The sequence below is a fragment of the Silurus aristotelis genome (assembly GCF_946808225.1).
Source record: "Silurus aristotelis genome assembly, chromosome: 13".
NCBI classification, from domain to species: domain Eukaryota; kingdom Metazoa; phylum Chordata; class Actinopteri; order Siluriformes; family Siluridae; genus Silurus; species Silurus aristotelis.
In genome coordinates this window covers 28,728,188-28,739,887 of record NC_139586.1, presented here as the reverse complement: position 1 = coordinate 28,739,887, position 11,700 = coordinate 28,728,188, and the positions used below count along the sequence as shown (strand labels likewise).

Below are 11,700 nucleotides of genomic sequence, written 5' to 3'. Positions count from 1 at the left end.
ATCGGGGTCTCAATCTTTGATTTGTTTCTTTTGCCCAGACCCGGCGGAGCTCTGTACACCATAGACAGCATGCCAGACTTGCGCAAACGCAAGGCCATTCCTCTGGTTCGAGATTTGGTGAGTTATATTTACTCTCAGCATGTCCTTGTTGGGTCCAAGGTTCCCATGGGAACCGCATCATGTCACACCTTTTTATATCAACAGCCTGATAAATTGCAAATAAGTTTCTGTCTGACACAACGAGTCATTTTGCTCAGCTTTGGTTCTTGATATTTTCTGCTCAAAACAGATTTCAGGATTTATTAAAGAACTATTATCACTGTTGATTTGTATGTCTGACACTTCTTTTTGTTATAATTATTTTCTGCTGAAATGTTATGACACCTCATTCAGAAATCTGATATTTGGCAGTATCTGTATGGGACCACCCCCACCCCACCCCCACAACAAACAAATTATTTTCAACCTTCCATAAAAAAGGTTAAACACATTTAATAATCTTTGCTAAACTGGATATTAAATTTCAGCAGAGAAACAGGTAAATAATTTAAATGGGCGAGGGGGAGGGTGGTGGAAAGTAAGGGGGCGCTCACTGGCACCCCCTGCTTTTTACGCCCCAGGGTACTGCCTAGTTTGCCTATATATAATTAAAAGGGTTCACTGTGTCTGGATTAATACAAATGTAGACACCATGAACATTCACTCTTTCTTGTAGACAGATATCTATATCAGACCGTCAGCTTAATGACACTTAAACTGAACAATACTTTCCTGGGCAGTGGGGTTCAACTTTTTCAACAAATTTTATTTCCGAAAGCCTTGTACCGAAAATGTTCAGTACTAATACGTGTACTGTTACACCTCTAGTGGATGCTAAACACTTAGGAATCATGAACACGGGTTTAAATTGTTACTAATATAAAAAAAAACTCTGATACAATGGTTTAGGGCTGTAGTTCAATTCAATTCAATTCATTTTTATTTGTATTGCGCTTTTAACAATGAACATTGTCTCAAAGCAGCAGATTATGTGGTGATAAAAGAGGAATAAGATGTTCTTTATAAGTGTACTTTTGTAAGCCGGTGGCGACTGTGGCAAGGAAAAACTCCCAGAGATGGCATAAGGAAAAAACCTTGAGAGGAACCAGACTCAAAAGGGAACCTCGTCTTCATCTGGGTTGCACCGAATGTCCATTTATTACAGATAAACAATTTTGAGGCCCAGTGATGGAGATCAGAAGCGAACTGTATTCCTGAGTCAGTGTAGGAGACTGTTGACATTAACTACAGTCCAAATCCATCCTCAAAGCTCCTGTTCTTACTCTGGATTTACTCATGGAACCACCCAAGGCGTTGATGAGGAACCGTCCCAAGCTGCACAGAGTGACCTCCAAACAAAGAGAACATTATCCAGAGGCAGATCAGGACAAGGTGGGAAGATCCATGGAGGGGAGAGGGGTGGGAACAGTGGTCACTGGAACCTAAGGAGCATGTTTATCTCGCCCTAGAGAGAGAGAGAAAGAGAGAGAGAGAGAGAGAGAGAGAGAGAGAGAGAGAGAGAGAGAGAGAGAGAGAAAGAAAGAGAGAGAGAGAGAGAGAGAGAGAGAGAGAGAGAGAGAGAAAGAGGGGTGACAGGAAGAGAAGATATGGATTATTATGTGTCCTTATTGTTGTATAGTTAAGGACACTGTGTAGTTGGGACTATAGACACCATGAGCAGTTCTGTAGGACAAGATAGTGGCTTAGTGGTTAAAGGTCATGAATTTAAATCCCAGCCACACCAAGCTGCCACTCCTGGAATCTTGAGCTTTACTCCATATCTACTCAGTTGTGTGAAGGATATAAATGTATTTTTTTTTTTTATTATATATTATATAATTATAGAGACTCTAAATGAACAATAGTTCCTTATACCTTTTAAATGTGTTCTGGATTCAACATGAGCATTTAAATACAAATGAAATTCAGACCTCTTATTAGAATGGCTTTTTCTAATCGTTGGAGTGATTTTCCACTGCACTGATACACTGTATGGACAAAAGTATCAGGACATCTGACTTTTCCACCCGTATGTGGTTCTTCCCCCAACTGTTAACTGAACATTGGAGGCACACAATTGTATCAAATGTCTTTGTATGGTGTAGCAAAGACATACCTTTTTTTCCTCACTTGAACTAGGAGACCGAAACATGTTCCAGCATGACAATTCCCCTATTTAGATCTGCTTCACATGGGTTGAAGTGAAAGATCTCCTTTTATTAAACCCATTTAAACACATTTGGGATGAATGTGAACTCTTACTCCTCCTTACCTTCTCACCTACATCAGTACCTGACTTTACTAACACACTTGTGTCAGAAGGAATCTCCACAAATATCCACAAAATCTGGTGGAACATCTCTCCATAAGAGTGGGCTAAACGTGGAATGGGATGTTCAAAAAAGAACTTATTTTTTTCTACTCACTTTTGTCCATACAATGTCCTTTTTAGGGGGGTATGTGATGGGGTAATGGTTTGTCCAGCATCTTTTAAAAGGTTGTTTTTTCCCTTTTCCATGGGCAAACATTTGATCTTCAATAGGCAATGGTAAGTCCAATTTTTTATAAAATAAAAAAAAAATGAAAAATATTGATTGTTACTGAAAGCTGGAGAAACGTGTGCTTCTTTGCACTTTTCTTTTTAGTCTCTCGTCCAGAACTCTCGCAAGGCTGGAATCACCTCGGCTATGGCCTCCAGCACTCTGAACAACGAGGAGCTGGTATGTTCTGACACCCTCTCCCACGTCCTGTCTCTGTCCAATGATGTCAGGGTTTACTCTCTGTTCTTACACATTTTCCTCGTATCTGCTCTTGCAGAAGAGTCACGTGTATAAGAAGACCCTCCAGGCTCTGATCTACCCCATTTCCTGTACTACCCCCCATAACTTTGAGGTTTGGACGGCCACTACGCCGACCTACTGCTATGAGTGTGAGGGGCTGTTGTGGGGTATTGCCCGGCAGGGTATGCGCTGTACCGAGTGCGGCGTCAAATGCCATGAGAAGTGCCAGGACCTGCTAAACGCTGACTGTTTACAAAGTAAGAAAAAAATAGTACACCACTATATATTGCTGAATTCAAGGACCTTAAGGTGAGATTTTATTTAGTAATTACTGTACATATATTCCAAAAATATTTTTCCCCACTTTATTACAGGAGCTGCTGAGAAGAGCTCCAAACATGGTGCAGAGGATCGGACTCAGAACATCATCATGGTTCTAAAGGATCGCATGAAAATCCGTGAGAGAAACAAGCCAGAGATCTTCGAGCTCATCCAGGATGTGTTCGGTGTCCCCAAAACCTCTCACGTCACCCAGATGAAGCAGGTCAAGCAAAGTGTCTTGGATGGAACATCAAAGTGGTCAGCCAAGATCAGCATCACAGGTCAGCAGGACCGCCATCACGGGTTAATTGGAATGCGTTTCACTCAAATCAATATTCTCTGATATATATTACATAACTAGTTGCACTAATGTTGTTGAAAAAAACGCAATAACTGAGTAAAAGTCTTATTACGTTCTTATAAATATGGCAAATATGAGGGGCATTCAAGTCAAAGTGGAATTTTAAAGTTACACATAAAAAATGGATGCTAGCATGGCGATACTACAGTGTTTGTCACAGGTCAGTCCAGAGACCGTTAAGACTTGAACAGCGTGTGGTGCTGAAGTTTCTTGTGAGCGAAGACATTAAACCCACGGATATCAACAGAAGACTTTGAGCACAGTACACTGATGAGAATTTTAACAATGTAAATGTTTCGAAGATGGCCGTCGGTCACAATCCCAGTCATGCACAAGAGACAAGTCTTTCTTTGAGAACGGAGAACGGCTGGGATACAATTCAATTCAAGTTTATTTCTTGAAACACTTTTTAGAATGAACAATGTCTCAAAGCAGCTTTACAGGATGTAAGAATTATAGAACAAAAATGTAAATACAAGTGAATGATGTGTATTTATCCCTGATGAGCAGCCTGGGGTTGGGGTGATTGTGGCAAGTAAAACTCCTTTAGATGGTTTGAGGAAGAAACCTTGAGAGGAACCAGAGTCAAAAGGCAACCCATTCTCTTCTGGGTGACACCATGAGTGTAATTATAAATCATTAGAACATTACAAACACTGAAGAGTTAGAAATATCATGAGCATTGGAGTGTGCGATTATGAGTAACGTTCTTTTTACAGTCTTAAAAAGTAAGTTGAAGTTGTGAAACCAGGAGCTACTGAGCAACTCATAAATCAGCTCAACGTCTGAGCTTACTATAGATTCAACACTGTCTCCTCCATACCAGAGCCTTTAAATGTTATATGATGCAGAAACAGCAGATGTAGAAGGTATTGCGTATTGATTAAGAGGTTGTTTATTCTTAAAATCTAATGTTCACAATCTTCTTGAAGTGGGATCCAACTGGAGTTGGTACATCTGATAGCACAGGATCCTTGCAAGATTCTCTTTGAAGCTTCTCTTTGAAGGTCCAAAATCTTCATTAGGTGGGACACAACTGGAGCTGGCACAACCTCAAGATGCCTTGGGATCCTTGTGTAGTTGGCATCTTCTAACTTCACGAGGCGTCTCACAAATGAAGCTGGCCCAATTTCTGGATGCTTCACGATGGGTAGATAAAGAAAAGTAGTTCAGAGGAATTATTGTAACTGCTGTTCATGATCATAACAAGCACCAGATGATAATGTTATTATGTCTGGCTAATAAGATACGTCCAGGTTCAGGTGTACTGACAAATCTTTCTATGCCGAATCTTCTACGTCGAAGTTAAACACTGGGATAAGTGAATAAATGTAGCAGAGGAGTATGTAGAAAAATAAATGCGTGTTCTTTTTATTTTATAAACTCAAAAGTCCTGGTTTGACTTGAATGCTCTTTGTATATAATTAGTGCAACACATTTATGTCTTTGACCCAAACATTTCAATGGATAAAATATAAATGATGTATCCGCACTATAAATTCACTGCTTTCCACAGTTCTGTGTGCTCAGGGCCTCCAGGCCAAGGATAAAACCGGCTCCAGCGATCCCTACGTTACAGTGCAAGTAGGCAAAACCAAGAAAAGAACCAAGACCATCTACGGCAACCTCAATCCTGTCTGGGACGAGTCCTTCAATTTGTAAGTGTAACGGTCAGATTGAATAATCTCAGTTAGAATCTCTGTTTTATGTATAATAACATTCTTTTCATTAATAAACAAGTTTGAGGTTCAGTAGATACTTTGTGGTGTAAAACAAGACGAGTCTGATTGTGTTTTCAGTGAGTGCCACAACTCTTCAGACCGGATAAAAGTGCGAGTATGGGACGAGGACGATGACATCAAATCACGCGTCAAGCAGAAGTTCAAGCGAGAGTCTGACGACTTCCTGGGGCAGACTATAATCGAGGTGCGGACGCTGAGCGGGGAAATGGACGTGTGGTACAACCTCGGTGAGTGAAGAAGGCTTGTAATGCGTAATGGTTGACCGCTATTAAAAATACTCTGTATGGACAAAAGTTTGTAGACACCTGACCATAAGATTGGTATGTATGCTAATTGAACATCCCATTTCACATTGAGTCTGTTATAATAACCTCCACTCTTCTGGGAGGATTCATTCTACTATAAGGGTGTTAGTTGAGTTAGGTTGGGGGTGCAGTCAGTGTTCCGTCTTAGATCGGAATAGCATAGCAGGATTATAGCAGGAGATCTTCCATTCCATCCCATGGAAATATATCTTCATGGAGCTGGCTTTGGAACAGGTTTGGATCTTCTAGTTCAAGAACTATTTTACTGCTTTGCTACTACATTCAAATGCATCCTATACAATTCTGAGGAGGTCTTCTACAGTGAGGAGAAGATCCACATATAGCTGGAAAGGTAAGGTACTGTTGCTGATATATTGTGTACAATCCAAAGTAATTGCTCTCCACTTTTTATTGACGTGTTAATAGAAGCTGTTAGTCATGTAGAGTTTACAAAAGAGAGCACTATGCAATTATGGGAACTCCATTGCCTGCTAATGAAACACATTCCTTACTCTCGGTCTGTTTCCTGTCCAGACAAGCGTACCGACAAGTCCGCCGTGTCAGGAGCTATCCGAATGCACATCAGCGTGGAGATCAAGGGAGAAGAAACAGTGGCCCCGTATCATGTCCAGTACACCTGCCTCCATGAGGTCAGTCAGACTTTGTTAATGCAGTGCCTTTTATATAATTTCAACCTGGAATATGAAGGAACCCACAGGAGAACTCATCTCGTTCAATCTTATAGAACCTCTTCCACTACGTGACGGATCTTCAGAACAATGGCGTAGTAAAGATCCCGGACGCAAAAGGAGATGATGCCTGGAAGGTCTACTTCGAAGAGACGCCTCAGGAGATCGTGGATGAGTTTGCAATGCGTTACGGAGTGGAATCCATATACCAAGCCATGACGTGAGTCGGAGTTTAAATGTCATGTTATATGAAGGCATAGATACGTATTTTATTGTAATTTTGTGTCTTTTTCATCAGACACTTTGCCTGTCTTTCGTCTAAGTACATGTGTCCAGGAGTGCCAGCTGTGATGAGCACTCTGCTGGCTAACATTAACGCGTACTACGCTCACACCACCCAGGCTACCAATAACGTCTCGGCTTCCGACCGCTTCGCTGCATCCAACTTTGGGGTTTGTGGCCTACAAAGACCTGCTTTTATATATTTGGGGATGTTGGAGCTCAGTGGTTAAGGTTTTGGGTTACTGATCAGCATTTGGGGGGTTTAAGCCTCTTTATTGCCAAGCTACCACTCTTGGGCCCTTGAGCAAGGCCCTTAACCCTCTGTGCTCCAGCTGTATCATGGCTCACCCTGACCCCAGCTTCCTAACATCGCTAGAATATGCGAAGAAAGAATTTTACTGTGCTGCGAAGCACCTTTACATTTCTATATTTGCAATATTCACTCAAAAAAATATAATAAACGTGTTATTATGTTGGTGGTATTTTTTTATTGTCTCTTATATTTTATGTCCTTTACAGAAAGAGCGCTTTGTCAAACTCCTGGACCAGCTACACAACTCTTTGAGGATCGACCTCTCCATGTACAGGGTACCGTGTTCTATTATCGCTTTCTCTTTCTGCTTTCACTCGTTCTCTCTATATTTGTTTCAGTGTTTGTCACTCATTCCTTCTCCAAGGGCTCTGTTTTATTCACAGCAGACAAGCCGTATCGAGAGCTTCTTGCAACCAGACTTCTGTTCTGCCTGATTATAATCATGATGTTGATGGACATGACAGCATTATTAAATAACCAGAGGATTTAATTTTACTTGCCAAAAAAAAAGTCAGCTCTGTCCCATGAGATCAAGCTTTCTAGATCTTACACAACTTTTTTTTTCTCTCTCCTATGAATGTAACAGAATAATTTCCCAGCCAGCAGCCCTGAGAGGCTGCAGGATCTCAAATCCACTGTGGACCTTCTCACCAGTATCACATTCTTCAGAATGAAGGTATTTTACACAATGAGACATAAATATTAACAACATCAGAGTATCATCTCCAGACATTTTTATAGAACTTGTCATAAGTAAAATGCTCATGTAGCTGAATAACAGTATTATTTGGTGTCCCAGGTCCAAGAGCTACAGAGTCCTCCTCGTGCCAGTCAGGTTGTGAAAGACTGTGTGAAGGCCTGCCTGAACTCCACATACGAATACATCTTCAACAACTGCCATGAGCTGTACAGCCGCGAGTACCAGACTGACCCGGTGAGAAGATACTCCATGCTCCTTGACCCTAAACCACATGGTCACAGTGGGTTCTGTGTGTATAGGAACTACAGCTATGTCCATTCCCCCTGTAGAGGTCATTATTCTATTATTATTCTATTTTATTCATCTTCTTCCAGTGCACTGGTTCCTCAAATGGTGCTTTGAGGAGCATTAGTCATTATGTAATTCATCCAGAAGCTTTCCATTATGTAGCACACTGTAGGAACAAAACTATGTAGACACTATTGTACTTTTTCACCCATATGTTGTTACCACAAAGTTGGAGGCACACAATTGTATAGGACAACTTGAGGTCCCCCAAACTTTTTTCTGTGAGGGCCACACAGACCCCCACTGTTTCAGACCCCCACTTTCTTTAGTGGGGGTCTGGAACAGAAAATCAGCACTTTTCAAGTGATATCGCATTGATATTGAATTTTTTTCATATTTATTGCTTTTGAAAAAAAAATTACTTACTTATGCATATACATGTGGTTGGTGGGTGAATATAACAAATAAGTAGGCTATTTTCATAACTAGAGGGGGCCCAATAGTGGATTTTACCGATACTGATAACTAGGTTGGATCGTACTCGCCGATAACTGATTATTCGATGATAATTTTTTCAATGGATACTGGAAGAAAAAAACAGAACACATCGAGTAATATAATACTGAAATTTATTACAAACATAAAAACGGTACCTAATCATGTAAAATAAATATGAATATATGCAATAATCAATAGAATTATATAATGGATAAATGATTATTAATTCATATAATTTAACACTCTCTGTGCAGTGTAAAGTCTCACGTGTAGAAACAAGCATGTAGCACCAGTGATTCGCCTCTAGAGGCCGCTCTCATAATGAAGGCAGAACGAAAGCTGGAAAAACTATCTGTATATTATTTAAATCAGCTATCGGTGCCTCGACCTCTTTTAATAAATAAGGGACATTTTACTTTAAAGGCCGACGTTTATTATCAAATACAGATATACAGTGAGGAAAATAAGTATTTGAACACGCTGCTATTTTGCAAGTTCTCCCACTTAGAAATCATGGAGGGGTCTGAAATTGTCATCGTAGGTGCATGTCCACTGTGAGAGACATAATCTAAAAAATAAAAATCCAGAAATCACAATGTATGATTTTTAAACTATTTATATGTATGATACAGCTGCAAATAAGTATTTGAACACCTGAGAAAGTCAATGTTAATATTTGGTACAGGAGCCTTTGTTTGCAATTACAGAGGTCAAACGTTTCCTGTAGTTTTTCACCAGGTTTGCACACACTGCAGGAGGGATTTTGGCCCACTCCTCCACACAGATCTTCTCTAGATCAGTCAGGTTTCTGGCCTGTCGCTGAGAAACACGGAGTTTGAGCTCCCTCCAAAGATTCTCTATTGGGTTTAGGTCTGGAGACTGGCTAGGCCATGCCAGAACCTTGATATGCTTCTTACAGAGCCACTCCTTGGTTATCCTGGCTGTGTGCTTCGGGTCATTGTCATGTTGAAAGACCCAGCCTCGACCCATCTTCAATGCTCTAACTGAGAGAAGGAGGTTGTTCCCCAAAATCTCGCAATACATGGCCCCGGTCATCCTCTCCTTAATACAGTGCAGTCGCCCTGTCCCATGTGCAGAAAAACACCCCCAAAGCATGATGCTACCACCCCCATGCTTCACAGTAGGGATGGTGTTCTTGGGATGGTACTCATCATTCTTCTTCCTCCAAACACGTTTAGTGGAATTATGACCCAAAAGTTCTATTTTGGTCTCATCTGACCAAATGACTTTCTCCCATGACTTCTCTGGATCATCCAAATGGTCATTGGCAAACTTAAGACGTGCCTGGACATGTGCTGGTTTAAGCAGGGGAACCTTCCGTGCCATGCAGGATTTCAAACCATGACGTCTTAGTGTATTACCAACAGTAACCTTGGAAACGGTGGTCCCAGCTCTTTTTAGGTCATTGACCAGCTCCTTCCGTGTAGTTCTGGGCTGATTTCTCACCTTCCTTAGGATCATTAAGACCCCACGAGGTAAAATCTTGCATGGAGCCCCAGTCCGAGGGAGATTGACAGTCATGTTTAGCTTCTTTCATTTTCTAATGATTGCTCCAACAGTGGACCTTTTTTCACCAAGCTGCTTGGCAGTTTCCCCGTAGCCCTTTCCAGCCTTGTGGAGGTGTACAATTTTGTCTCTAGTGTCTTTGGACAGCTCTTTGGTCTTGGCCATGTTAGTAGTTGGATTCTTACTGATTGTATGGGGTGGACAGGTGTCTTTATGCAGCTAACGACCTCAAACAGGTGCATCTAATTTAGGATAATAAATGTAGTGGAGGTGGACATTTTAAAGGCAGACTAACAGGTCTTTGAGGGTCAGAATTCTAGCTGATAGACAGGTGTTCAAATACTTATTTGCAGCTGTATCATACAAATAAATAGTTTAAAAATCATATATTGTGATTTCTGGATTTTTTTTTTTAGATTATGTCTCTCACAGTGGACATGCACCTACAATGACAATTTCAGACCCCTCCATGATTTCTAAGTGGGAGAACTTGCAAAATAGCAGGTTGTTCAAATAATTATTTTCACTCACTGTAAGTCAAATAACTATAAATATGTTCCTGAAATTGTTTAGAGGGCCGTTCTAAATGTGGACTCCTGATATAGGACGTCTTTAGATACCTTTACATCTTTCCTTCACTCGAACTAGAACTCACACCTGTCCAGCATGGCAATTCTCAAAGCCAGCTCTATGAAAATGTGCTTTTTATGGGTTGGACTGAAAGATTTTCTTCTGTAGAACTCTGACCCAATTGAACACCTCTGGGATCAATTAAAACACTCTCTGGATCCCAGGCCTCCTCACAGACTGCACGCTAATGCTTTTATGGCTGAATGAATCCTTACAAACCTCCATAAACACATGTCGATATCCAGTGGAACATCTTCTCAGAAGAGTGGAAGTTATTATAACAGCAACTGGGGATTGAGATGTTCTAAAAGCAATCTGATGGTTAGGTGTTCACCATCTATCATGGATATAGCAACTGTTTTAGCTTTCATAACTCATCAAGTAAAGTTTGCTCTTTTTTTTCATACAGTCGAAGAAAGGTGAGCTTCCTCCTGAAGAACAGGGTCCAAGCATCAAGAACCTTGACTTCTGGTCCAAACTGATCACCCTAATTGTGTCCATTATTGAGGAAGACAAGAACTCCTACACTCCTTGTCTTAACCAGTGAGTTCTACTTGTAAACCTTGAAATACTGACAAGATGTGATTGCAATCTTTCTGACACGTCCTCATATTCTCCTAGGTTTCCACAGGAGCTGAATGTTGGGAAGATCAGCGCAGAGGTCATGTGGAATCTATTCGCTCAGGATATGAAGTATGCCATGGAGGGTAAGTCTTCTGAAGTGATTCTCTCATTAAAAAAGATGCTAAGGTGCACTAAACGAACAAAATTTTGTGGACACCTGAGTATAAGATTGTACTTTCTGAACATCCCGTTCCACATGTAGCCCCAATTTGCTCTTATAACAATCTCCACTCTTCTGGGAAGATGTCCCACTAGATTTGTTGGAGATTTGTGGAGAGTAATGCAGTTTACAGAGTGTTAGTAAAGGCAGGTACTGATGTAGGCGAGGTGAGGAGACCTGGGGTGCAGTCAGCACTTACATTCATCCTGTTCATAAGGGCTACAGCTCTATAGCAAGAGATCTTCCCTTTTTCCCATGTAAAGCAGGTGTTCATGGAGCTGGCTTTGTGAACAAGGGCATTGTCATGCTAGAACAGGTTTGTGTCTCCTAGTTCAAGCGCAGATAACACTTAATGCTACTGCATCCAAAGACATCCAATTGAATTCCTCAGAATTTTGTGATAACAGTTTGGGGAAGAACCTCATAAAGGTGGAAATGTCA

The 11,700-nt window shown here is 41.0% G+C and overlaps 1 protein-coding gene across 1 annotated transcript in view; it reads left to right on the top strand.

The window, feature by feature from the left end:
* The window catches only part of unc13a (unc-13 homolog A (C. elegans)), a 60,826-nt gene that overhangs the window by 23,071 nt on the left and 26,055 nt on the right, over positions 1 to 11,700 (top strand). Inside the window, exons 14-27 of the mRNA XM_083559499.1 lie at positions 39 to 117; positions 2,685 to 2,759; positions 2,857 to 3,076; positions 3,194 to 3,421; positions 5,018 to 5,159; positions 5,301 to 5,470; positions 6,083 to 6,198; positions 6,294 to 6,457; positions 6,536 to 6,689; positions 7,039 to 7,107; positions 7,419 to 7,508; positions 7,632 to 7,766; positions 10,885 to 11,018; positions 11,097 to 11,182. Coding sequence (XP_083415625.1) covers positions 39 to 117; positions 2,685 to 2,759; positions 2,857 to 3,076; positions 3,194 to 3,421; positions 5,018 to 5,159; positions 5,301 to 5,470; positions 6,083 to 6,198; positions 6,294 to 6,457; positions 6,536 to 6,689; positions 7,039 to 7,107; positions 7,419 to 7,508; positions 7,632 to 7,766; positions 10,885 to 11,018; positions 11,097 to 11,182 — 1,862 coding nt within the window. The remainder of the gene's footprint in view (positions 1 to 38; positions 118 to 2,684; positions 2,760 to 2,856; positions 3,077 to 3,193; positions 3,422 to 5,017; positions 5,160 to 5,300; positions 5,471 to 6,082; positions 6,199 to 6,293; positions 6,458 to 6,535; positions 6,690 to 7,038; positions 7,108 to 7,418; positions 7,509 to 7,631; positions 7,767 to 10,884; positions 11,019 to 11,096; positions 11,183 to 11,700) is intronic.